This window comes from Archocentrus centrarchus, chromosome 13 (assembly GCF_007364275.1).
Source record: "Archocentrus centrarchus isolate MPI-CPG fArcCen1 chromosome 13, fArcCen1, whole genome shotgun sequence".
In the NCBI taxonomy this organism is placed as follows: Eukaryota; Metazoa; Chordata; class Actinopteri; order Cichliformes; family Cichlidae; genus Archocentrus; species Archocentrus centrarchus.
Genome location: NC_044358.1, coordinates 40,445,772 through 40,471,548, shown reverse-complemented (window position 1 = coordinate 40,471,548; position 25,777 = coordinate 40,445,772). Strand labels below are relative to the sequence as shown.

The window sequence follows — 25,777 nt, the reverse complement described above, 5'->3', positions numbered from 1 at the left end:
CATTGGGCTATAATATCCTTCTAACAAAACATTTAACACATTATTTAGAGTTGATCTTTCCGATGATAATTTTACTGCACAGAATCTATTTTTCTTACAAGATATTTTCTTAGAAAAGAAACCACAGTCATGATAACCCGAGCCAAAAATCAACAGTTTTAATCTTTAAAAACAGCATTTTCCCACTAATCAGCACTTGCAGACAAATATAGCCGGCCTGCGCTGCAGCCAGCTTCCCTCTTTCTTAGCTGTGTCCCAGTTCCATAGTAAATGTTAAATGCAGATTTTGAGTAAGGGGTGTGTTCACATGGGAAAAGTGACAAAATAAAGTACACACATCTACCGTTTTCCCACAACACAGCACGCAAATGAACTGAACAAGCTGCTCCGAGTCGCTGTGAATGGCAATCGCAATGCCAGTTTCATTGGAAAACAAATATTTTAGATTTTTTTTTAAAGGTTGTGCTATCTGCAGAGTTTGGCACACATAAACACTGCATCATTTCCTGCATTGTATTGCATCTTAGTAATATGTACATAGCTGCAATACCAGTAAAGATTGGTGCACATGGATCATTAGGCATAGATTTGCACACTGTCCTCTGATTCACTCTGTCCTCAGTGCACCCAGCCTGGGGGCCCCACGGATGTGATTTGGGGATGTTTTGTGTCTCCAACTATGCATCTAGTGTAGGTTTTTCCTCATTTTGTGTTTGTTTGGGGTCATATTGTCTGTCATTATGATAATTTTGCATCTATTTTAGCTATTCTGTATCCGTTTGAAGTAGTTTTACATCTTTTCTGGTGATATTCTGCCTTATTTTGGCCCTCTTCTGTCTCTCATCATTTTATGTATCATTTCGATCATTTTGCATAACTTAATGGTTGTTTTGTAACTCATATTGGCAACTTTAGCTTTTTAGCTTCATTATGGGTTGTTTGCATTTCATTTTGACCAATTTGTGAATCCATTTGGAGCCATTTTTCCTTTGGAATCATTTTGGATCTCTATGGTTTTTGTATCTAATTTTAGATATTTGCATCTCTTTGTTGCCATTTTGTCTCTTTGTAGTCATTTTATGGCCCTTCTGTATCTCATTTTTGATATTTTAGTTGTCTTCTGGGGAAATATAATTTATTTCAGGGCTGCACCAATTCTTTAGGACGCTGGGCAATGGTTACACTATGTAGTTGCTCAGTGTTTGTTTAAGAATTATGTATTTGCTTGCATTCTTTCTCTGAGAGCCACTTTCTTCCCCAACCATAACCATGAGTTGGCTAACCTCCCCTATAACCTAACCCAGTGGTTCTCAACTCCAGACCTTGTGGCCCAGTGTCCTGCAGGTTTTAGATGCGTCCCTGATCCAACACACCTGAATCAAGTGGCTGAATTACCTCCTCAGTATGCAGTCAAGTTCTCCAGAGTCCTGCTATTTGAGAACCACTGACCTAACCTAACTCTATCCATGACCAAAGGAAGTAGAACAAAGTTTGGTCAGTTCATGCAAACTCACATATGCATATTTTTCAGGACAATAGGTTGTCTAAGCTAAACAGGAAAACCACATAAGAATGTGACATCCCCATAAATCTAACTACTTACCAACTTACTTCCTCCATCATAAATGCTGTGGTCAGTTGTGGCCAAACATTTTGAGAATGATACAAGTATTGGTTTTCACAAAGTTTGCTGCTTCACTTTTTATGATGGCAATTTGCATATTCTCCAGAATGTTAGGAAGAGTGAATTACAAATAACTGCAAAGTCCCCCCCCAAATAATTTCCACTGCATTTCAGCCCTGACACAAAAGTACTTGCTGACATCATTTCAGTGGTCCTCTTGTTAACACAGGTGTTGACCATGGTTACCTGCAAGGAAACACGTGACGTCATCATTGCTTTGCATAAAAAGAACTTCATAGGCAAGAATACAGCTGCTAGTGAGATTGCAGCTAAATCAACCATTTATCGGCTCATCAACAGCTTCAAGGAGAGAGGTTCAGTTTTTGTGAAGATGGTTTCAAGTGCCCAAGAAAGTCCAGCAAGTGCCAGGACCATCTCCTTAAGGTAATTTAGCTGCTCACTGGTGTACTGCCTGGGCAGAGCTTGCTCAGGAATGACAGCAGGCAGGTGTGAGAGCATCTGCACGCGCAGTGAAGTGAAGACTTTTTGGAGGATGGCCTGGTGTCAAGAAGGGCAAGAAAGAAGCCACTTCTCTCCTGGAGAAACATCAAGGAGAGGCTGATATTCTGCAAAAAAAAAACAAAAAAAAAAAACAGGGATTGGCCTGCTGAGGACTGGGGTGAAGTCATTTTCTCTGATGAAGCCCCTTTCTCATTGTTTTGGGCATCTGGAAGAATGATTGTCTGTAGAAGAAAAGGTAAGTGCTACCATCAGTCCTGTGTCATGCCTACATTAAAGCATCCCAAGACCATTTATGTGTAGGGTTGCATCTCATCCAGCAGAGTGAGCTTACTCACAATTTTGCTTAAGAACGCAGCCATGGATATAGAATGGCACCAAAACATCCTCCGAGAGCAACTTCTCCCAGCTGTCCCAGAACAAAACACTGAAAATGTGAGTCCATTGCCAGGAAACTCCCCAGATCTTAATCTCACTGAGAACTTAGTCAATTCTGAAGAGGTTGGTGGTCAAGCAAAAACCCACAAATTCTGACAAACTCCAAGCACTGATTACACAATCAGGATTTAACCCAGAAGTTGATTGACACATCTTAATGAGGAAGGACCAACACTGCAAATATGTAATTGTGAATAAAAGCCATTGAAACTGATGAAATGTTTCTAATGCTTCTAACAAAAAGGTCTAAAAACAGTGAAGCAGCAAACTTTGTAAAAACCAACGTTTGGTAATGAGAGGAAATGCATGCAGCTTTGGGGCATCTTCTTCTTTGAAAAATGGTCTTAGTCCAGAATAGGTGTGATATTGCCATCTCAAAACGAGAAAAAGCACAATCCAAATACCCACAGAGGAATTTAATATATTGAGAGAAGTCTGACCAGATGGACTGTCTTTGCTGGGCAGCGTTTCAGCAGCATGGAGAGCACCCAACCCTACAGCTCACTCGGCATTTACAAACTGCTTATTGAACAGTTACATCGACAACAGTGCTGGCTTGTTCTTTAGGTGAAGATTAGATAGAGCGCGCAGTTGGGCAGTTCAGTCATTGAACTCCAATTTCTCAGACAAAAACATGTCCAATAACAGGCTTTCAGTAATGCTTATTCTAACCAGCCCCTGGCAGCAAGAGTAGAATTAGTCTTATAGATGGAGCCAGAAATGATTGAAAAACCTTCTTATATTGCCACGCTTGTAATTTGACACAGCCCTGAGTCTTTTGTTAAAGAACAAAAAGTAATCCAGTAGGGATCAGTGCCGCAGCTTCGTCCAGAGAGGATAAGTAGTTTAGAAAATGGCTGATTGCATTCAATTAAATTAAATTGTCTTTAGAGGCATTTTCTCCTCAGATGTTGGGGGCGAGTTTTTTTTTTTGTTTTTTTTTAACCTGCAGTGTTTTTCTCTTAAAGGTACTTATTGTAAATTTCTGCATTTAAACCATTCCTAAATGAACTAAAGCTGTCCACAGAATGAGAAGAAACAACTGCTGTCCAAAACGCTGCTGTGTTGAAGAGGTATCAACAGGAAGCGAAATAGAGCTGGGCTGCACTCTCATGCAGTACTAGTTTGTACCACAAGATGGCGCAGAGAGTTGATGTAACCTTTATTTTAACCAGGTAAGTCATTAAAAGCACATTGTCCTTTCCAGTGGCAACCATGCAAAAAAAGTGAAGCATCTTGAGGAAATGGGGCTAGATAAAAGAAATATTAAAATTAATAACTGCAGCAGCACACATCCGTGTGCCCTGGTGATGAAACTTTTAAACTGTGCAGAAGATGATTACAAAAAAGTCCCTTTAAGTAGTTAACTTAATTTTTGTACAGTACATAACTGTTGTTTCTGCATGATTCTATTGAGATTGCTTCCATAACAGGATTATGAGATCCAAACATGATGCTGTTGCACAAACTGTATTACAAGCTACGCAGAAACACTCACACTGTCACACAAATACAGACCCCCCCACAGCTAGTTTCCAAAACAAGTTTTTATTGGCCAATTTACAGAAAGTGCTGTAGTGACCATTCCAAAGGAAAACAGACCAAAGAGTCCAGAGAGAAAAAAAATAGAACTAAAAAAACAAAAACCCAAACTTTTACACATTATACAAGGTTTCGATGTTAATTTCACCGTCCTCTTCTATAACAAATGTTAGGACAACATTAGGGCTGATGCAAAATCCACCAAAGATTTCAAGGGGGGAGGAGGGGGGGGGGGGTGAGCGAGGAGGGAAGTGACGTCACAAGACCAAGTGTCACAGTTGATGAGGAAAACTCTTAAACATATGAGATCTTTAGATGAACATACAGTAGAGCTACAGTATACACATACAACAGGTTCTCCCAGTTATACCCACAGGACAGCTGGCAATGGCTCACTAAGTTAGAGGAGGACATTTTCCAGTGTTTATGACTTTAACCAAACCTTTAATCGATCTGTGGCATACAGCGCACACATTGTCTGGTTTCTTGTAACAAAAACTTGGTCCTTCGTGGATTCTTTGCTGTCAAACACTACAGGTAGACTGGATTCAAGATGGCTACAGTGATTAATGCCCCTTCACTTCAAAGTGAAATAAACCCCCACTTCGACTGGGTTTTCTGATTGCGTCAAATGTGACACTGCAAATGCATTCCCCTTTCTGTCCTGTTAAAAGTTGCACGAGGCGACTTCACAATCCGGTGGCCTCGAGCCTCGAGGGCTGGCTAATGAGGTGGGATTTATGTAATGTGACATCAGTCTCTAGATTTAAATTTCTTCCATTAATGCTGAGTTTTTTCAAAGAAGTTTAGAAAAGTTTTTTTTTTTGGCCATTTTGGAAACAAAGTGTACCTTTAGGAGTCACCACATGCTCTAAAAGTGATCTAAGAGATAACCGTTTTACTGGCCCAGTTGCTGTCAAAGGAAATTTTTTTGGCAAATATTAGCACTACTTTACGAGAGCTAGTAAGTTCTTTGATAGGTAACAAGTAAAAATTATACCAAGATAATGTTCTGCAAGGTATTAGACTCACATTAATTGATATCACTAATGGGTTAGCTAACTCCTGACTATAAACACACCCGGCAGACATGAAGCAACAGTTTAATTTGGCCAACTTATAAGTCTAAGTGCAACATTATCTATTCTCCTTTTGGCTTTGGGTTTTCCTCTTTGAAATCACTTAGTCCTTAAGGCCTTTACACACCGGATGCGTAAAATCTGTGCAAATGTTTTACGAGTTAAAATTTTTTTTCAAACTCACCTGTTCTTAATGCAGCTGTTCACACAGACTGTGTAATTTCACAGGATGAATTTGCGGCATTTATTTTTTTTCGGATCAGTTCCGTTTTTGCATGTGAATAAACAGATCTGACTGATCAGACCACTGCATTTTGACAATGAATTATTCACAAAAATGCAATGCATTCAATGTGCATATATGTTACATGACAAGGTTGCGTCCTAAATTTGGAAATTCGTGTCTTTTTTTAGCAACACGCTTGCTGTGTAAAGGCCTTTAAGATGCTAAATGCTTTACTGTAGTAATCAGCTAGCTGCTAACCTTTTCAGTTTAGCTATCTTTTTTTGTTTTTGTTTTTGGTGAAAACCTCTCGCTCTGTTGGCTTCAAATGAGGTTGAAAAGGTTGATGACCTAACCAGAACATCAAAGTTGTTAAGTGCTGAACCAAAACAATGAGCTGAAAGATGCTAAACTGCTTTATAGAGGTAAGGCTAACTGGGTCGAGATATCATTGTGTCTCTGTTAATATAACGTTAATAGATTTAATCTTTATATTAATCAAAAACAAAATCCCACAGAGACCATATTTATTATTTTTCTTTAATTTACCAGAGTCATATTTACACCTTGGTGGCTGCATGGTGTAGTGATTAACATATTCCCCAGCTTGAGACACAAATCCAGCCTCAGGAGGGCACAAGCTAGTATACTCCCAGTGCTGGGCCCAAGGCCAGGTAATTGGGAGAGTTGTCAATAAAATATATACCAAATCAAAAATGAGGATCCATCCACTGTGGTGACCCTTGGAAGTAACAGAGTAGCCAAAAGTACCTTTAGTCATATTTAAGCCTCAATTCAGTTTTTCTTTTGTAATTAAAAACATGTTTAAATATATTTTTGAAACAGCCCTCATCAAACAATGCAGTGTTTGTCAAAAAAAAAAGAAAGTTTCTCACCTTGTGTAAAATTCAACTTTAGTTCTAGTAATGCTACTAGCTTTAAAAGCTAATATTAATTCATGATTGCGTATTTCCCTGCCAGAAGTTTCAATTTTTGGCTTTAAATCAAACTTTTCTTTCATTGAGTTTCGCTGCCATTTAGGGCATTGGCGTAGTGTGGGGATGCTCTTCTTTTACACAGTAATATCACCTAGTGCAGCTTTTAATGACCCAACTACTGCAAAGGCAGTGGCACATCCACGAGAGCAAAGCCAAGTTGCCATCAGCCGGAATGATCGGAACACTGAGCTAGAAACACGCACGGGGGGGACTCGGGGGTCGGCTCTGGAACGACTCCTGCAGGCTAAAGGTTTAGGGTGTGTACATACACATGAAGAGGTGTGCTGTGTACAAGTGGAAAGGAGGGTCTCTGGTTTGACAATGTGGGGCTGACTTGGTGGGGTGGGGGTCACCTACTATGCTCAATATTTACAAGAAAGGAGCGTATAAAAATGTACAAGGAGACTCCTGTCTTTCCCAAAAACCCAGAACACAGACCCCGTCGGCTAGTTCAACATGGCGCCTGTGACAGCACATCATCTTTTTTTTTTTCCCCTTTTTTCTTTTTTTTTTGTTCTATTTGTTTTTGAGTACCATTTAAAATATGCTATTTCTGTAAAATTACCTGGCTTTGCCACATAGGCCAGAATAAAGACTGATAAATAACATGAAGTATACAAACCAAAAAATATTCTGTTTCTTTACTTTTGCAACTCACTTTTCCTAAATAAAGGATGTTTTGCATTTTTATTCTTATATGGGACATCAGAAATCTCACTGTGAATTTTGACACATCAAACTGAATGTATGGTGCAGGGTTTAATTGACAAAAGGCTTTTCCTACAACTTGATTTCACTAAAGACTGCGCTGTAATGGGAGAGAGATAATTCATGGGACATCTCTCTCGGGATGAACTAAATTTGGTGATCTGTTCCTTTAAGAACAATGAAAGTCATTTGATTGAGGAGCACTTTTAGAGTCATATTATCTCGTATCAGCTGTATAAAACAGGAGGTTCTGTGACAAGGCTAAGGTTAAATCACTGCACTCTGTGTGTGTGTGCGTGTGCGTGTGTGTGTGTGTGAGAGTGTGGATCAGTATAGTCTTCCAGTAGGGGGCGATATTAACTAATTTTTAGAATATCAAGATCAGTCTTTTTGTTTGGACCATGTGATTTGAGGTTTCAGTATAGATGTGTTGTAGCGTGTGTGTGTGTGTGTGTATAACTGTGGGAGAGTGTGTGTGTGTGAGTTTCAATAAGATATCGTCGTTTTGTCCCAATTTTGGCCCTTCTTGCTCGAGCGCTGCATCCTGGGTAGCTGGACGTCTATTTCCTCCTCACTGTCATCTGACTCGGCGCTGGTGATGTCATCCTCGTCATCGTCTTCCTCCTCTTCTTCATCCTCCTCCTCCTCCTCCTCGCTGGCCTCCTCCTCCACAGCCTGAGGCTCCTCCAAACTCTGTGTTGAGAAATATTTGCAAAGTTTCATAAACTTAATGATCAGAAAGTAAGCAGGAAGCAAGAAATGCCAGTAATTTTTCCTTTGAATGATTTAATACAAAGTAGATGCTGCCATCACTACCACACAGTCCATTGTAGCTGCTCACATACTCCCTCCCTGACAGCAATCTTTTGATTCCTCGTATCCCCCCCCCCCACCCTCCTACCTCCATGGGGTTGACTGTGATTGTCAGAGCAGACTCGTCCCAGGTCACATCTGCCTCTTTAGCTGCCTCTGCCAGCTTCACCTCCTGTTGGTGGGTCAGGTGGATGCGGTAAATGCCCAGCACTACAACCACCACCAGGACAGCAATACACATTACTATTACCACTGTGGCAGCGCTCGGTACACCTGAGAATGGGATGAGAGGAGATCAGGTAGGTAAGAGACATGGGATGACCACAGCTGCCTCAGCGTGTCACTCTGTATGCTGAAATAAGCATAAATAATTAAATTAAGCATTTATTTAGTCAGAAAAACTTGAGCAGGTATTGTAGCATTTTAGTGTTTCACTTCGATGGGCACTAAAAAAACAGGTTAGTCCAACTAAATGCTGCAGACCTTGAGCAGTCCTGTGCTATGGTCCTTGATGAGAAAGTTGAAAGAAAAACTTATAAAGTGCCTCAGTAGCATCTCACCATCTTAATAATCTGTGCCCGCATCCCTCCACACCCCAAGTTAATACAACTGGCCAAAAATGGCAAATTTGTGATTATTTTTGTAGCAGAAGAAGCTCTGAAGCTGCTGTTTTAATTACAATAGTGTTTTCTTCAGTAAGAAGAGTCCTCTGTGGATCACTGTAGTCTTTGCTTATTGTGACAGTCTACTGATTTTTTTTTCTAGTCTCTTTTCTAGTTTTTCTAGTCTCTTTTGATCACTCTTGTCACATTTATTATTATTATTCATCTTGCTGCTTTACAGCTGCACTCATCTGTATTTTTTTTTTAATGTGATAAGAAAACTGTGAACTTAAACAGCACAAAGTCAACAAAAACAGCAGCTGGTTTGTGAACATAGCGAAGCTTTTAGCAGCCGAACAGACAAATATTCTTGCTGATGGGTTGGTGGAGACCAAAGATAGAGCTGAACAAAAACTTAGTTTTTACAGCACTGTGCAAATGTCTTGACACTGAGTCACCCCTCATTTATTTATATTTTGCTTTGCAATTAAGTCGGGCCTCTTCAGTTTTTTTAAAAGTGGTCTTGAGCTATAGTTGTCCAGGCTTTCTGAAGGCCCATCAAAGTTTTTCTTTGGATGCTGGCTTTTTCAGAGTCCTTGTACCTGATCATTTTCAGAGGAATGTTTTTCTTTTTTAAAAATGTGTTTGTTTGTTAAGCCACTTAACACTCACCTATGAATCATTCAAAGCATAAAAATGCACCGTACCCAAGGGATGAACCAATGTTGTTTCTATACATAACAGACAACTTAGCAAAGAACCAATTTTAAATTGTATCTTTAAGCACTTTGTTATTAGTTGCCTGTCGCAAAAAACATATAATTTGTTCCCATTTCTTTAGTTGGATCGATGAAAACTGACAAAGATAACACAGTTTAACAGGCATGTAATTGTATTTTTGCACCAACAAGAGCTGACTTGGCTCTTGGCATAGTGTGCAGTGTGTCATTAAAAAATTGATAAAGCTGGACAAGCAGAAGACAAAAGAAGTCGCAGGCTTAAAAAACAATCTACAGCAGATGAACATTATCTGAAACTCATCTCCTAAAGGAATAGGGGAAAAAAATGCAGCAAAGACCTGACACAGGACCTGAGAAATGCGCCCAGCCCTTCAGTTGATCCATCTAATGTTCACTGAAGCTTCATAAGAATTGGTCTCACTGATGAAGCCATTCTCAAGGAAGAGAAACAGGGAAAAAGGCTGAGGGATGCCAAATTACACAAAAACATGACTGAAAATCAGTGGCAGCAGGTCTTTTTTGTTTCAGATCAGAGGAGGTCAGGAGAGGTACAACAGTGAGTGTGTACAGCCATCTGTAAAACATGGCGGTGACTCTGTCATGGTTTGGGGCTGCATTTCAGCAAGCGGTGTTGGAGATCTTGTCAAAGCTGATGAAATTATGAACACAGGAAAGTTCTATCAGATTTTAATCCACCATGCAATACCATCTAGAAAGCTTTTGATTGGCAACAGCTTCATTTTTCAGCATGACAATGATCCTTAACACACTGCCAGTGCAGTAAGGACATACCTGGATAGGAACACACAAAATGGAACACCATTAGCCATTGACTGGCCTCCACAGAGCCTGGACCTCAACATTACTGAAGCAGTGTGCGATCATGTTGACAGAGAACAGAATAAATGGCAGTCAACATGTCCTTCAAGAAGCATGGAGAACTATTCTCAAGACTACTTAAAGAAATTACAAGAAAGCTGCCTGAGAGAGTTCAGGCTGTGCTGAAGAATAAAGGAGGTCATACCATATATTGACTTTCAAGCTCATTAGACTTGTATAGACACTGTTTTTGCCTTATAGACTGTATTTCCATTTATGTTTGCACATTTCAATAAATCACTGCACCTATCTTCCATTTTCCTAGCAAAATATAAAGAATCGAGTGGTGGATCAAGACTTTTGCACAACAATGTATGGTGGAAAGAAACCTTTGATCAACATCTGAATTTTGAATGGCTTTTATTCAAACTATGAAGCAATTAATAGCTCCATCCATCCATCCATCCATCCATCCATCATCTTCCGCTTACACTGGTCAACAATGATTTTGCTACCTGGAGAAAAATACCTGATATATGGCATTTCAGGTATGCTGATTCCAAATCTACAATCAGAATTTCTCTAGCACGTCAGGTTCTTGAGTTATGCACATGTCAATATTTAGCTAATGCATTGCTGTACTGGTGCTTCTCATGCAAATGTAGAGTGTGCTAAGATTTTCTAATTTTGAAATTGAAGAGAATTTAGCAAAAATTTAGGTGACTTGGGGGCACTGAATCCAAATATGGTCATTCAAATTAAATCAACTAAAGTTTAACTGCCAATATTGAGGCTCAACAATGCCAGAAATTTGCAATTTCTTCTAGTGACTGCTTTGATCTGTCAATAAAAACAAAGTTTTAGTGCTACATCAAGTGATAAATAGTGTTTCTGGGGCCGTCCAAAGTGATGCCAAGCTTAAAGCTGGGATCTTTGATGGACTCCAAGTCCGTGAGCTTGTTAGAGACAAAGACTTTCCATCTAAGCTCAGACCCCTTGAACTAAGAGCACGGGAATCATTTGTTCAGGTGGTTCAGAAAAAGCCACAAACTATGACGAACTAGTTGACGACATGCTCGTATCATTCAAACATGGGTTGCAGAATGTCACTGATTCACTTCCTTCACTCTCATCTTGACTTCTTTCCACCCAATTTGGGTGATGTGAGCAATGAGCATGGAGGTATCTCTGAAATGGAGACCAGGTACCAGGGGCACTATAACGCAACCATGATGGATGACTACTGCTGGTTTCTACTGCGTCCAACTTCCGTGAACCACAAGTGTTTGTCACACTTTTAAACTGTTTAGGCAGACTAAGTGTGGACTGTATTAGTTTGAGATTCCTCATATGATTGACTGTGGTACCTGTGTCTTTTTTTTTTTTTTTTAAGATTTTTTTTGTCCTTTTCAGCTTTATTTGATAGTTTTCCAGTGGAGATAGACAGGAAAGCAGGGAGGAGAAACGGGGGAAGACACGCGGCAAATGGCAACAGGCTGGGACTTGAGCCTGCGCCAGCTGCACAGCCGAGCGACATACATGGTCGCCTGCTCATGCCCTGAGCTATCCTGGTGCCCCATCTGTGTCTTTTTTTCACCAGTTGTATGTTCATGGTGTACTTTTCATTGATGTCGAGTTTGGTGATTGGCATTTATTGGCATCGTTACATAACTCAAGATCCTGACGTAGTAAAAATCTGTTATTTTTCCTCAGGTAGCAGACAAAAGGTTTTTTTTGTTAACCAGTGTTATCTGGAGCCAGGTCATGGAGGCAGCAGCCTAAGCAGAGAAGCCCAGACCTTCCTCTCCCCAGCCTTCTCTTCCAGCTCACTCCGTTTGATGTGAAGGAGCAGCAAATGACTGCACTCTTCACCCTATCTCTAAGGGAGAGGCCACCCACCCTTTGGTGAAAGCTCATTTCCGACACTTTATCCACAATCGCGTTCTTTCAGTCACTACTCTGAGCTCATGACCGTAGGTGAGGGTAGGGATGTTCCTTGACCAGTAAATCAACAGCTTCACTTTTATATTCAGCTCTTTTCTATGACGGACCAGTGCCATGTCTACATCACTGCAGCCACAGCCTCAATCTATCTGTCAATCTCCTGTTACCCTCTCCGAACTGAACCACTCTAGGGCTTATTCCCCTATAGTTGGAGCACACCCTTTGATGGGAACCACCACTCCAGAGGCACTGCCCCAGATCTCAACACAACATTGCAGCCTTCAGGAACTCAGGTGAATGTCATCCACCCCAGGAGCCCGGACACCTGGGGTGTTGTTTAACTACCTCAGTGACTTCACCCCCAGTGACGGGCGAGTCACCCCCTTCGTCCCCAAACTCTGCTTTCTCTAAAGAAGACGTGTCAATGGAATTAAGGAGGTCCTCAAAGTATTCCTTCCACCATCTGACTATATCCTCAGCTGAAGTCAGAAGCACCTCACCTGCACTATACACTGTGAGCCGCCTGACAGTTTCCCAGAATTGCTTTGAAGCAGACCCAAAGTCTTCTTCCATAGCCTCACCAAACTCCTCCCACACCCAAGTTTTTGCTTCAGCTATTGCAGCTGCACCACAGAAAGCTATAAGTTTGCACTCCAGTCTGTTAGGACGAATAAGCAGGTCCAACCAAGCCTGCTACCACAACCTGATAACTTGGCACTGCACCTTCTAGCATAAATATGGTCACAATATGGCAGAGTGGGTGAAAAAATTGAAAAGCTGCATTTCATTCAATACATTTCAATGAAATTTACAACATATGGAATTTTAGAGAAATTTATCTTGGCTGCCACTGAACAGAAGAAAGCACTGCCAGTTGCGTGCTGTTTAAATTCCCAGTTTTATTTGATCTGCTGGCTTGGATTTATACAAATATGAGTTAAAAAAAAAAAAAGAAAAAAGAAGTGTGATTTTCCAAATTGCTTAAAAATGCATTTACATAAGACAAAAACAATCTTTAAAAAGCCAGAATGCGTTAAGTCAGTCCTCCTCCTACAGCTGCCTTCACTCCTCATATCCATCCTAAGCCTATATAAACATAAGCAGCATTCAATGTTGCCGCTCTTTGGCTGCTTTCAGGGTAAATCTGCTAACTAACATTACAACATTCTGTCCCTCGCATATAACATATAATATCATAAAATACACTGAAAATGTTGACTGGCTTGAATATCCAATCAAGCCATCCTCTTCACAGTTTAAAAATGGTTCCAAAACAAAAGATGTAATCTCTGAAGTTCAGCACCTTTATTAACACAATTATTGTCATACTGGTAAGTCTGTCTTTTTCATGGGCTTCTTCACGGTGCAGGCAGCTGTTCCCAGTGCTGGAACTGCCAACTTTCTCTGCAAGATTTTTCACCACATTTTTCCACAGACTGAAGGAACGTGAGCATCCATCTGCATTTTGTACAGCCAACAAGAAGCAAAACAAACAATAAGAATACCTACTGTCTAAAAAGACTGGCCAAGGTCTCCTAAGTCTGTTATGGAATTTTTTTTTTTCCCCAAAGACACCAAAATATTCCTGCAACCGCAGCTTTAAACACATTTAATTCTGGTCTGTATGCAGTACATGACTGCAAAGATATATCATAGACCCTTTTAGTACCATACCCCGCAACACAGACCAAGAGATTTCTCTTGAACTAAAATGTTTATTTCATCTGCTCTGATCTCGAGCTTACTGAAATAACACGACATCTCTGCGCCGACCCTCTCTCCGCTAGTCCCTCCTGGTGTGTGTGTGTGTGTGTGTGCGTGTTTAACGAGGTTGAGGCTCACAGAGGACTCTTCAGTTGATCATTTGATTCACTCTAGCTCCTAGATTTTCACATTAAATCCACGGGCTTTGATCTTGTTGGGCGTGAAGCTTCATGTAACGTGGGTGTTTGCATGTGCGCGCTGTGACATGCATCCCCCCTCATTCGTTAACACTCTAACATACATGATATCATCAGAAACATTACACAAAATCATGTAACAGGTGAAAAAATGTATTTAAAAACATTTTTGGTCATACATGGCTCAGTGATTGCCCACCATCCACCAGCCTCTGTGCTCCTCTGACCTGCTTTTCACACACCCTCCAACTCTCTAAGCTGTTAACGGCATCGGCCACTGAACTCTCCAGGACTCTAAGTAGAATCCATTAGAGCGTGATGAATAATTTAATCTCATGTGTTAGATTAAGACCAGCGTCTCTCCTCCTCTCCATGTCCTTTTTCTTTTTTTCTTTTTTTTTTTCAAATACTTTAGATCACTCGTGTGCGCAGGAGGAGGTTAAGAAGCCTGGTGCATCATTTGGGAGGGCCTCAATCACAGGGAGGCGCAGAGTAGGAAAGCAGCAGTCTGATGAGCAGCGTGATAAACAAACTAGAAAGCGGAACGGCGCGTTCCCTTGGATCTCGCCATGTTTACCCTGGGATGGATGGCTGACAGAAAAACTCTTCACAGGCACAGCAGAGGCTCCTGAGTCTGAGTCTCAGCATTTCACCCTCTATCTCTGACGGTTCCTTTGAGAGGCAGTGTTTTGTCAAGTTTACTTCTACGTTTTTTTCTCATTTGAATTTCCCATTTTCTAAGCGGTGTAGCCATGTATGCTAGTCATCTAAGATTATTAATACTTGGACTACTATGATCTGTATTATAACCTTAAGTTTTCCGTGTGTGCTTTGTAGCTTTGCCTGGTTTTACCTTGATGTTTTTCCTCTCCCAAAATGACTTGACAGCTGCCAGAAAGTGGACATTTTTGCACTCAACTGTCGGTCAACCGATGAACTCTTTTACCCCACTGCAGCTACTGGGGTTGCTGCATCTTCTTTGACTTTTTTCTGTTTTTTTTTAACCACTTGTAGATTCATATTTTTGATTAAAACTCACCCCATTTATTTATTATTTATCCTTTGTAACACATGCATTACTTATTTTACTGTTTTTTGTTTTATTTTTAGTTGTTTTAGATTTGTATTACTGCAAACCCCACATGATGTTCACTCAAGCAGCGTTCTGTGCCTCCCCCTCAAGGATCTGTGGTATATTTCAGTCATTAATGCTGCAATATAAGGGTAGCAGTCAGGGTACTGAGCTATTTCTGCAGGGTAGTTTAATTAAAAATGTCTGTTAGTGACTAATTTCGCTATCACTGTGTGGAGCTCTACTTGGAGAAGGTCCCGTGCCACCACGCATGCCAGCTACAATGCCTGATAATGCTGGTCTTTGAGGAATTTGAGGGGTTTAATTTCTTCCTCTGCTATTTGTAGAACAATTGAGGTGAAATGTATGTACTGTGATGACCCCGCCCACTTTGTCTGGGAGGCGGGCAGGGTGTGAGAGAAAGCACGCCTGTTCCCACTCGGCTAATTGTTTAAAAAGGCCTCAGTGCTAAAGTTCTCTCTCTTCTCCCCCAGCAGCCAAATGTGCCGTCTGTTTGGGTTTTGTTTAATTTTCTTTCTTTTAAATATCTCCACTACATACCTGCATTCACGCACACACTCACCACATGACTCATTTAGCCTCTCCACATTTCTTTTGAGTTTAAATACATTTTTGTTCCAACAGCGTTAAACCTCAACATTATTGAAGCAGTGTGAAATCATCTTGACAGAGAACAGAACAAAAGGCAGCCACCATCCAAAGAAGAGCTTTGAATGTCCTTCAAGAAGCCTGGAGAACTATTCCCGAAGACTGCTTAAAAAAATTACAACAAAGCTGCCTCAGAGAGTTAATAAGAATAAAGGTGGTCATGCAAATATGGATTTTTCAAGCTTGTTAGAACTGTACTGAACTGTTTTTGCCTTATAAACTATATTTCAATTTATGTCTGCACATTTCAGTAAATTGCTGCACCCATTTCCCTTTTTCATAGCCACATATAAAGAAGAGATGGCTCAAGACACTTGCACAGTGTTGGAATCTTAATCCAAAATTTCTATTCACTCAGCACCTGAGTGCACTTGTGGCTTTCTTTTTTACATTGGAGGTAAAAGTTTTTTTTTTTGGAAAGCTCACTAAAACACTGTTGCACAAGTTCCCACAAATGCGCTGCTCATAGGGGCTTGCTTTGCTTTCACTCTTCTATTACCTAAACCAGCTTCATGGGTTTGCATCTGGGGAGTGTGCTGTTACACTGTAAACCCAGATTTTGATTCCACTTAAAAATATTGAGTTCATATTACTTAAAATTACCTAGAATGTGAACATTACTTGTTGATGCTGAGTAGACTGTACTTTTTGATGGTCTATCTTATTGTAATTATGTGTTTGAGCTCAAACAACTTAATATCATCAAGTTTTGCAGCTGCTAAAAATCTAGTTTATACCAGTTTTAACAGACTGGATTAATGCGCAGCTGCATGGTGGCATGATGGTTAGCAGGGCTGCCTCACAACTAGAATAGCCATCTGATAGTCTGGGTTCAATTCCACCTTAGCCTGGGACTCTTGCTGTGTGGAGTTTGTATGTTCACAATCCCACAATCTGAAGACATGCAGTTACTGGGGTTAGGTTAATTGGTCTCTCTAAATTGCCCACAGGTGTGAATGGTTGTCTGTGTCAGCCCTGCAACAGGCTGGTGACCTGTACGGGGTGTGACCTGCATCTTACTGCCTTGCCAGCTGGGATGGGCTCCAGCCCCCACCACCCCCCACACAACCATAAAAAGGACAGGGGGGAATTGATTGATCAAAAGACATTTTATTTTTTTCATGAACTATAAAAGATAAGTTTGGGCAATTAGAACATACAATTTAGTTCATCTGGAAATGGAGTAGTGCTTACTTAACAGGCTGAGTTAAATGAACTGTTTCATTATACTAAATTTAAGGCAACGAGTTACCTTGGTTTTTTAAGTAGATTCAACTTATCCGGGTTTTCCATTCTTACCTTTTTTTTCAGTGTACAGTACTACTGTCTCCAATAGAGTAGTGTTAGTGATGAGTCATAGGGTGAAGTAACACAGTCTGTTCAAACACTGCATTTGTGCATACAGAGGGCTTTGTAACTAACACAAGTTGGGGCACCTATAGCAACTGACTGAAGTAACCTTCAGAGGTTCAACCACTTCAATGGCTGCAGAAAACCTGCATGTTCACTACTTTATTACTGAAGAAAAAAAAAAGCCCTGTTCTGTGTGAAATTTACATTATTAGCTGAATGTGACATTACAAAGGAAAAATCCACTCCAGTTGCCCTTTTCCTACCTGAGCTGTGGACAGGGTACAGATCCTGGATCATGGATGGATGGTGGACCACCTGCATGTACGGAGGTGGAGCTACCATGTGATTGGCGTGTTCCCGGGCTTCTCCGCTGTGCAGGATGCTCACCTGGATTGGTAAAACACGAGATGGAAGTGATGATTTTGGAAAGTAAAGTGATTATAGTTAACGTTTCACATTCTTATCTGTTCAGTGTCAACTTCACCTGCGCACCACAACTTGCCTCAACTCTAATAGCTGATATTGTGGGCAAAAACTCAATAACGCTGGGATAAATGGGGAAGCAAACTGAGGATTTTTATGCTACCTTTAGGGGAAAGTGCCAACTCAACACTGGAGGGTGAAATGCAATCTGGATTCCATTCAACACCCTACAAGATTCAAAATATGTGAAACATTTTCTTTTCTGCAGGTACACCAGGGACGTATCAATAAGTCAAACACTTCTCCGAGCAGGGACAGCTGACTTTGGCATCTTTGACTGCGTAAAGCACAGGTGGAGTGTGTGTTAATGAGAGGCCGGATTTACACTTTAGTGTTCAAAGTCGCAGTGAGGCTTCTTTTGGCATTAACAGCTAGGCTGCGTCAGTGTGTTTAACATGTCTAATTCTTTTGCACAGTGGATTTTTAGAATGTACTTTGCTACTAAGGGGTGCAGCTGGAAAGCTTGTCGAGGTTCTTTTGTAAATTTTCTCTGAAAGTTAAAGTGATGCTAGAGACCTGAGCTGACTCAGCTCACTCACTTTGCCAGTTCAAGCAGTTTGCTTCTCTTGGTAGTAAAAAGCAACATGATCTCTAGTGATATTAAGGATTTTTGAGAACAATGTACATCTGTTATACTCAAGCTGCTTGTCAGTTACATCTTCTTACATTGCCTCTTAGAAATACTTGAAGCACGCGTCCGTCTCTGGGAGTGGGTGGGTTGAATCTGCCCTCTTTATTTCCATCCATTTGTCATGTAGGTTGAGTAAAATGAAATCACTTGGTACAAATGCATTAATCTGAATAATAATGGTCCTGACATTAAACAAAATTAATACGCTTCTTACAATCTCACTGTCAGCAGGGCTGCAACTAAGACTGTTTTAATCACCAATCGTACAATTTCCTTTTGATTAATGGACTAGACATTGTTTTTACACCAGAAAAACAAATACAAATTTTTCACAGCTCTGGGTGTGTAAAATCTGAAATTCTGCTCAGTTCTGACATTCTGTAAACTAGCATTGGCATAAGGTTTAAATTAATCTAATTTATTAAAGCTTTCCTTATTTTCTATCATATGTATACTGTAAATGGTGGATGGTCATGTTAAACACATCCAGAATTTCACATAATGATGTTAGTGAATGTAACGTATGCAGGTAATCCTTTTGTCCTCGAGAGCTGTTTTCTGCTCTTTGATCTGTGAAATGTAAAGACAGGACCAGGCCCAGCTACTGCTGTTCTAAACCTCCTGTTTGCAAGTGGCAGCCAATCAGAAGAAAGCAACAGCAGCTTAAAGGGAGGGGGAAGAAGAGTTAAAACTGTTTGAGCCAGACAGAGGATGAAGTGAGTGGATGCACCGAGGTTGAATATCATAAACTGCTCAAAAAAATTGAAGTAACACTTTGAAAACACATCAGATCTCAGTGGGGAAAAAAATCATGCTGGATATCTACACTGATATGGACTGGGTAATGTGTTGGGAGTGAAAGGATGCCACATTGTCTGATGGAAATGAAAATTATCACTTATTATTCAGATGGCTGAATTCAAACACACCCGAAAAATAAAAGTGAAAAAATGATGCAGCAGGCTAGTCCATTTTACCAAAATTTTATTGCAGCCACTCAAAATGCTCCTCAGTAGTTTGTATGGCCCCATGTGCTTGTATGTTTGCTCCTAATGAGGTGATGGATGGTGTCCTGAGGGATCTCTTCCCAGATATGGACAAGGCCTTCACTGAGCTCCTGGACAGTCTGAAGTGCAACCCGTTTGCGTCAGATAGACTGAAACATGATGTCCCAGAGGTGTTCTACTGGATTTAGGTCAAGTGACAGTGGAGGCCAGCTAGTGGTATCAATTCACCATCCTCCAGAAACTGCCTGCATACTCTCGACACATGACATCCTTATACCTAATGGCAGTCAGAGTGTCACTCCCAAGCCTATAGAGGTCTGTGCATCCCTCCATGGATATGCCTCACCAGAACATCACTGACCCACCACCAAATCGGTTATGCTGAATGATGTTACAGGCAGCATAATGTTCTCCACAGCTTCTCCAGATCCTTTCACGTGTGTCACATGTGCTCAGGCTGAACCTGCTCTCATCTGCGAAAATTGTGGAATTCTGTGGTAAATGCCAATCAGGCTCCACAGTGCCAGACAGTGAGCACAAGGCCCACTAGAGGACGTCAGGCCACCCTTATGAAGTCTGTTTTTGATTGGTTAGAGTCATTCACACCAGTGTCCTGCTAGATGTCATCCTGTTCCTCCTTGCACAAAGGAACAGATACCAGTCCTGCTGATGGGTTAAGGACCTTCTACAGCCCTGTCAAGCTCTCCTAGAGTAAATGTCTGTCTCCTGGAATTGCCTCCTTGAGACTGTGCAGGGAGACACAGCAAACCTTCGGGCAATAACACATATTGATGTGCCATCCTGGAGGAGTTGGACTACCTATGCAACCTCTGTAGGGTCCAGTTATCACCTCATGCTACCAGTAGTGACGCTGACCCTAGCCAAATGCAAAACTAGTGAAAACACAGTCAGAAAAGATGTGGAGTGAAAGAAATGTGAGTGGCCTCCACCTGTAAAAACATTGCTGTTTTGTGGGTTCTCTCATTGTTGCTCCTCTAGTGCACCTGCTGTTGATTTCATTAACATCAAAGCAGCTGAAACTGATTAACACCCCCTCCCTCAGCTACTTAGCTGACCAGATCAATATCCCAGAAGTTTAATTTACTTGATGCTATACTCTGATTACAAAGTGTTCCTTTAATTTTTTGAGCAGCGCATAAATACAGCTTATTAAAATCTTATCTTTATCAAATATGGATTATTTTGTTACAGTTCAAAAACAAAAATAAGGAGCAGGAAATAACCATAATAGGACCCTTATGTAATAGAAGGTTATGATTCACACTGACCTCAAGGCTGAACTCATTGCTGGTGTAGCGTCCATTGAGTTCTGAACAAGTGAGGCGAAACCGCCTCTCTGTTAGCTGTCCGGGATGCCAGTTGTAGTAGCGCACCTGTCGGATCACCTGCTCATAGTTGGACATGGAGTCCACGCCTGTGGAGGGAAAGAGAGAGAGCACAGGGTTTTTCTAGCTAGTACATGTAGTAGAAGTAGAAGGCAACCAAATAAAAACGCATCAGGAACCTACCATATATAGACATGCCAGAGGTGGAGTTGGTTGCATCGAGGTGTTTTCCAAGCAGAACGCTTCGCTGCAGTTGGAGAGATTCGTGCTCTGGGCTGAGCTCCTCCCCCAACACCAGGATATCACAGTAGTCCAAGTTATGAATGATCTCCTCCATCACTCCAGGTCGATGTGCTACACACACACACAGACACACACACACGCACACACACACACGCAATTAGCTGTAATTTTGCTTCTCTGATTTTCATACCAGAGGGCAAACGGAACAGTTCAGTATCAGTTCGGCCTCAGCTCGTTTTATCCTGCATTTTTTGAGGTAATTTTTGGTTTATAATATGTTGTTACTTCTAATGAGCTCCATTGCAGTTCTTTTTATTCCTGTTTCTCAGCTGGTTGACTTAGCTCAGCTGCCTTTGTTCTAATCTCACTGAATGATCCCAACTAATAATCAAATACACTTTGCCAAACATGACCAGTATGAATGAGCGTACCTTTAACTGTCACATTTCAGCAGCCTAATTGCTGCTGCCGTGCCAAAAATGTGCGTGGTAGAAAATGGTGCACGCTTTGAAGAACTATAACTCGAACAGTACAGGACACAACACCTACTCCTACTCCTGCTCCCAGGCTCCAATTACCCATAAACTCTCTGAACACATTCGGCGCTGTGAGCTGCTGTGGTACCATGTTCCTGCAGACAGCTCCCATCACAGCATTTCTGGGTGGCTGCTGGGGCTCTTTGACAGTCTGCTAAGCACTAGCCTGCACCTCTCAGTTGCTACCCAGCTTTCTCCCTCACTGTTGGTTCCCAAGGGAGGAAACCAGCTATGCCCATTTAACAGGTCCCCAGTTGAGAAAGTCAGATTCTGTATGTTGTGTTTCTGTGTTTGTGGGGGAAAGGTGGGAAAGTGAGCTAAACAGGAAAGAAAGTTGGGTCCCAAAAGTAAAGACATATATTCTTTTTGTGTATGAATGAATTTAAAAAATGAGGATACACAAATCTCCTTCTTAAACATACTTTAGCTTATTGTTTCAGATTGAGATCTACTCATGTAGGAAACAGAAATAGACAACCATTTCCCTTAGAAGAAGATGAAAAATATAACAGAGCTTTAATGGTAGTGAACACATGACTTAAAATCAGAGGTGGGAAGTAACGAAGTACAAATACTTCGTTACTGTACTTAAGTAGATTTTTCAGGTATCTGTACTTTACTTAAGTATTTATTTTTCTGACTACTTTTTACTTTTACTCCCTACATTTTTACACAAGTATCTGTACTTTCTACTTCTTACATTTTCAAACAGACTCGTTACTTTTTAACACGTCAGAGAGAAGTTTGCATTTCCGGTCAGTGCGCCGTCAGTCATCAAGCGATCTGAGCCTAAACGGAGGAATAATAACACATAAGAGACAATTGTACTGCGTATCCTCCATCATCGGGGCTTATCTCGTACAAAGGGATTAAATGCGCAAAGCCATATACATAACGTCTCATTTATAGCGCTATAATCAGGGGTTACAGCGGGCCGGACCGAGTCCGTAAGTTGCGCTGCGGCACATAAACAGCTTAGCTAGCGCTACTGAAGAGGAGCGAGCATAAAGGGAGTAACGTGTGGCAGGTAAATGCAACGTTTTTAAATGCTCAACAAATATCAGCAAACACACAAAGTGTGTGCAGTTTGTTACACAGTGTGTCTGCTAGCTAAAAGAAGAGCTGCTGTATTTACAGGGAGAGCAAAGAGAGAGAAGTTCAGTCAGAGATGGAGAAAGAGGACAGAAGAGGAAGAAGAGAGGTTAGAATTAAAGGAAAGGACTGGAAAATAAACTGAAGTATGCTGACGTTGTGTAATTCAAAGATTCTATGAAAATACTGCAGTTTAGGTTAGCTTGTTGTACTGTATTTACAGTAAAGCTCTGTGTTGGACTGGAGCACAGTGTTTGTGTTCATGGTCAGAGTTACAGGTTACATCAGTGCAGCAGAGATGAGTTTGAATCAAAGCTGCTGATGCTGAGATTCATTCACTGAGTCCAACATTTCTACAGCCTGTATGCTGTCAGTGTAGGGGATGGAGATCAGCTCAGATAGCTGTGAAATACTGGGTTACATCTTTGTGAATTCAGTTCATCCACACAGAGCAGTAAACCTCAGAGCAGCAGCAGCAGGTCAGCTGATCACAGCCTGCACACCAACATCATTTACTGGAGCTCACAATAGAAATTTGTGATTCTTCTCCCCATGCAGAGCCACTACAGCTGATCTTAGGGTTCCTCCACCTTCTGAATCCCACTGTAACCCCTGAGTATCCTCATGTTGGTGTTTAGGTGGAGGCACAGTCACCCTCTACTATGGAGGACACAGAGAACAGAGCTGTGCTTAAATTGCCTTTCACAGTTTGTGTCCTATAACAGATTCAAGCTGAGTGCATTCATTAGGATTAAAATTTAGATTGGAGTAACGTTTGTATTCTCATGTAATATTATTTTATATTATTACAATAATATATAATGAGGTTCGGTTAGTTTTACACAAAAATAGCAGGTAGAAACGTCCTCCAAAGAACTACATTTACTTTCTTACTTTGAGTACATTTCAGAGCCTGTACTTTTTTACTTTTACTTAAGTAGAGAAGTTGAACCAGTACTTTGACTTTTACTAAAGTATTTTTGAACATAAGTACTTGTACTTCTACTTAAGTACAGAATGTCAGTACTTTTGCCACCTCTGCTTAAAATGCACAAATACTGGATAAACACAATCTCAAGATTAGTATGAATGTTGCCCTGCTGGGCAAGCTAATATTGCTAATGCATTTGCCAAAAGCAGCTTTTGGGACACTGAAAGAGCAAAAGTGCTTATGAATAATGTAAATATCTCCCTGAAGCGTGCCACTACTGTTTTCATAAAAATAAAAATTGAGCAGTTTATCATAGGCTACAGTTTGGCTACTAAAACACAAGTTGGGCTGATGTGCTGCTGTAACAGTTGTGTGGCTTATGCCAGCCTTCTGGGTCAATTAACCAGCTTTCTTCTCTACAATGTGCTTAATCATCCCTGATTATCACAAAGTAAAACCACTAATTGTAAAATTACCACTTGTTGGCACATCAGCAGTCAAACATGATACGAGCAGTGTCTTCAGTATTCAGGTTTCTTGCGTAAGGTCATGTGCACATTGCTTGAAAATTAGATGTGATAGAACCTATTGACATACCTTTGACACTGTACTCTCTACATATGAATTACTGGTGTTTTTCATAATCCCTATATTCTGCTGCGCTGTTGGTTGCAGCACTCATTGAGGACAGAAAAAGAATCTGTTTATCACTTTCCTGCTGATTTGGATACACGAAGTCTGTAACAGTAAATCGCAAACAATGGGAGCCTATAGTTTACAGTGGATTATGTAGTGAACACTTAATTGGATGTAAGTATCTTGCAGAATATTAACCCATTCATAGATGGTGCACAGGATTAATTATAGTACCTAATGACCAGTTGGTGACATTTGGTAAACACTGGTCACAAGGGCAGAACGTTCCTCGACTGGCTAATGAGTGGTTATTGGAGGATGCTGGCAGTTACTAGTTAACATCAGCTGCAAACAGAGTGCTGCACCAACAACCTCCTTGTGATTGCATTGGTTGCTAGGAGACTGCCTTGGCTACATGCACACTACATTGCCAAAAGTATTCACTCACCCATCCAAATCACTGAATTCAGGTGTTCCAATCACTTCCGTGGCCACAGGTATATAAAACCAAGAACCTAGGAATGCAGACTGCTTCTACGAACATTTGTGAAAGAATGGGTCGCTCTCAGGAGCTCAGTGAATCCCAGCGTGGTGATAGGATGCCACTCGTGCAACAAATCCAGTCACGAACTTTCCTCACTAATAGTAGATTGGGAACGACAGCAACTCAGCCATGAAGTGGTAGGCCATGTAAAATTGCCAACTTCCTCCACAGTCAGACAAGTTAACATCACGTGGTTAGCAGTCACGAGACTGCAAAACCTGAATATTTTTTATTGATTAATCTATTGTGTTGGCAGTTGTCAAAGTTACCTTTGTGTTGCTCTAATTGGTGTTAAATGTAGTGGGCAACCGGCAATGCTAAACCTCCTGAAAATGCATTTGTTAATCAGTTTCAGTTGATTACCTTTTGTTTTAGGCTTGTTTTTGCTAACTACATCCTACAGCTACAGCATCCCAATTAAAATCTCAGTGAATTACAAATGCACTTTACTAGCCACGTTAATTAGCCGGCACCAGAACTTCCCAGCTCATCCAAATATGATCATAATTTCAATAAAACAAGTTATGACCAAAATGTCAAACTGAAGGCTATTAGGAAGGAATTTACAAACCAATTCGTCATGTCAAGGTGGATATGTCTGGCTTTTATATGCAGTCTGTGGTTAAAAAAAATACAACTTTCACTGGAAATGAGAGAGTAGTATGTGAAACAAGTACACACTTGCTGTACACCCTGAGTAGAGCACTTTTTGAACGGCGTGATGATGCAGCCAATTCTGACCTTAGAGCTAGACAGAATGCAAAGAAGAGAAAGAGACAAGGAGAACCATTAAGTACAGAATGAGTAAAAAAATTAAAACAAAACAAAAAAACTCTGGATCAAAGCAGAAAAGAAGAGAACAGAAGATGACCGTTAAAGCAAATGGGTCAAAAACATGCTAAGTTAAAGAAAAAAGTGATGACCTTGCCTTTAAATAAAAGAATCAGAATAAGCCTAGAAAAGATATTGGAATATGAGAGAGAGAGAAACGAGGCAGTGCTGAGCAGGCTTAATAAAAAGACAAATGAATGACAGAAAGACAAAGCAAGGAAGAGGGTGAGGGGGTGATTAGCAGGGTCCAAAAGAAACCTATTGCATGCCCCGAAAAAGAAATATGTGATTTATCTTGAATCCTTTAAGCCTTGAGAGAATACAAAATCTGCTCATTATGGAACTTCTTCGTGACGTCCTCTCCCTCACATCTTCCCATCTTTCCTCCTTTCTTTCCAATTCCATGTCTTTCTGTGGCTTCCAGCTAATCTCTTCTCCCCCAGCCAGAATATC

At 40.8% G+C, this 25,777-nt stretch overlaps 1 protein-coding gene across 1 annotated transcript in view; it reads right to left on the bottom strand.

The window, feature by feature from the left end:
• Positions 1-4,196: 4,196 nt before the first annotated feature.
• LOC115791027 (calsyntenin-2) overlaps positions 4,197-25,777 on the bottom strand; it is a 324,417-nt gene continuing 302,836 nt past the window's right edge. Inside the window, exons 13-17 of the mRNA XM_030745109.1 lie at positions 20,695-20,865; positions 20,455-20,600; positions 17,308-17,431; positions 8,033-8,217; positions 4,197-7,824 (exon numbers count right to left, since the gene is read on the bottom strand). Coding sequence (XP_030600969.1) covers positions 7,618-7,824; positions 8,033-8,217; positions 17,308-17,431; positions 20,455-20,600; positions 20,695-20,865 — 833 coding nt within the window. The 3' untranslated portion in view covers positions 4,197-7,617. The remainder of the gene's footprint in view (positions 7,825-8,032; positions 8,218-17,307; positions 17,432-20,454; positions 20,601-20,694; positions 20,866-25,777) is intronic.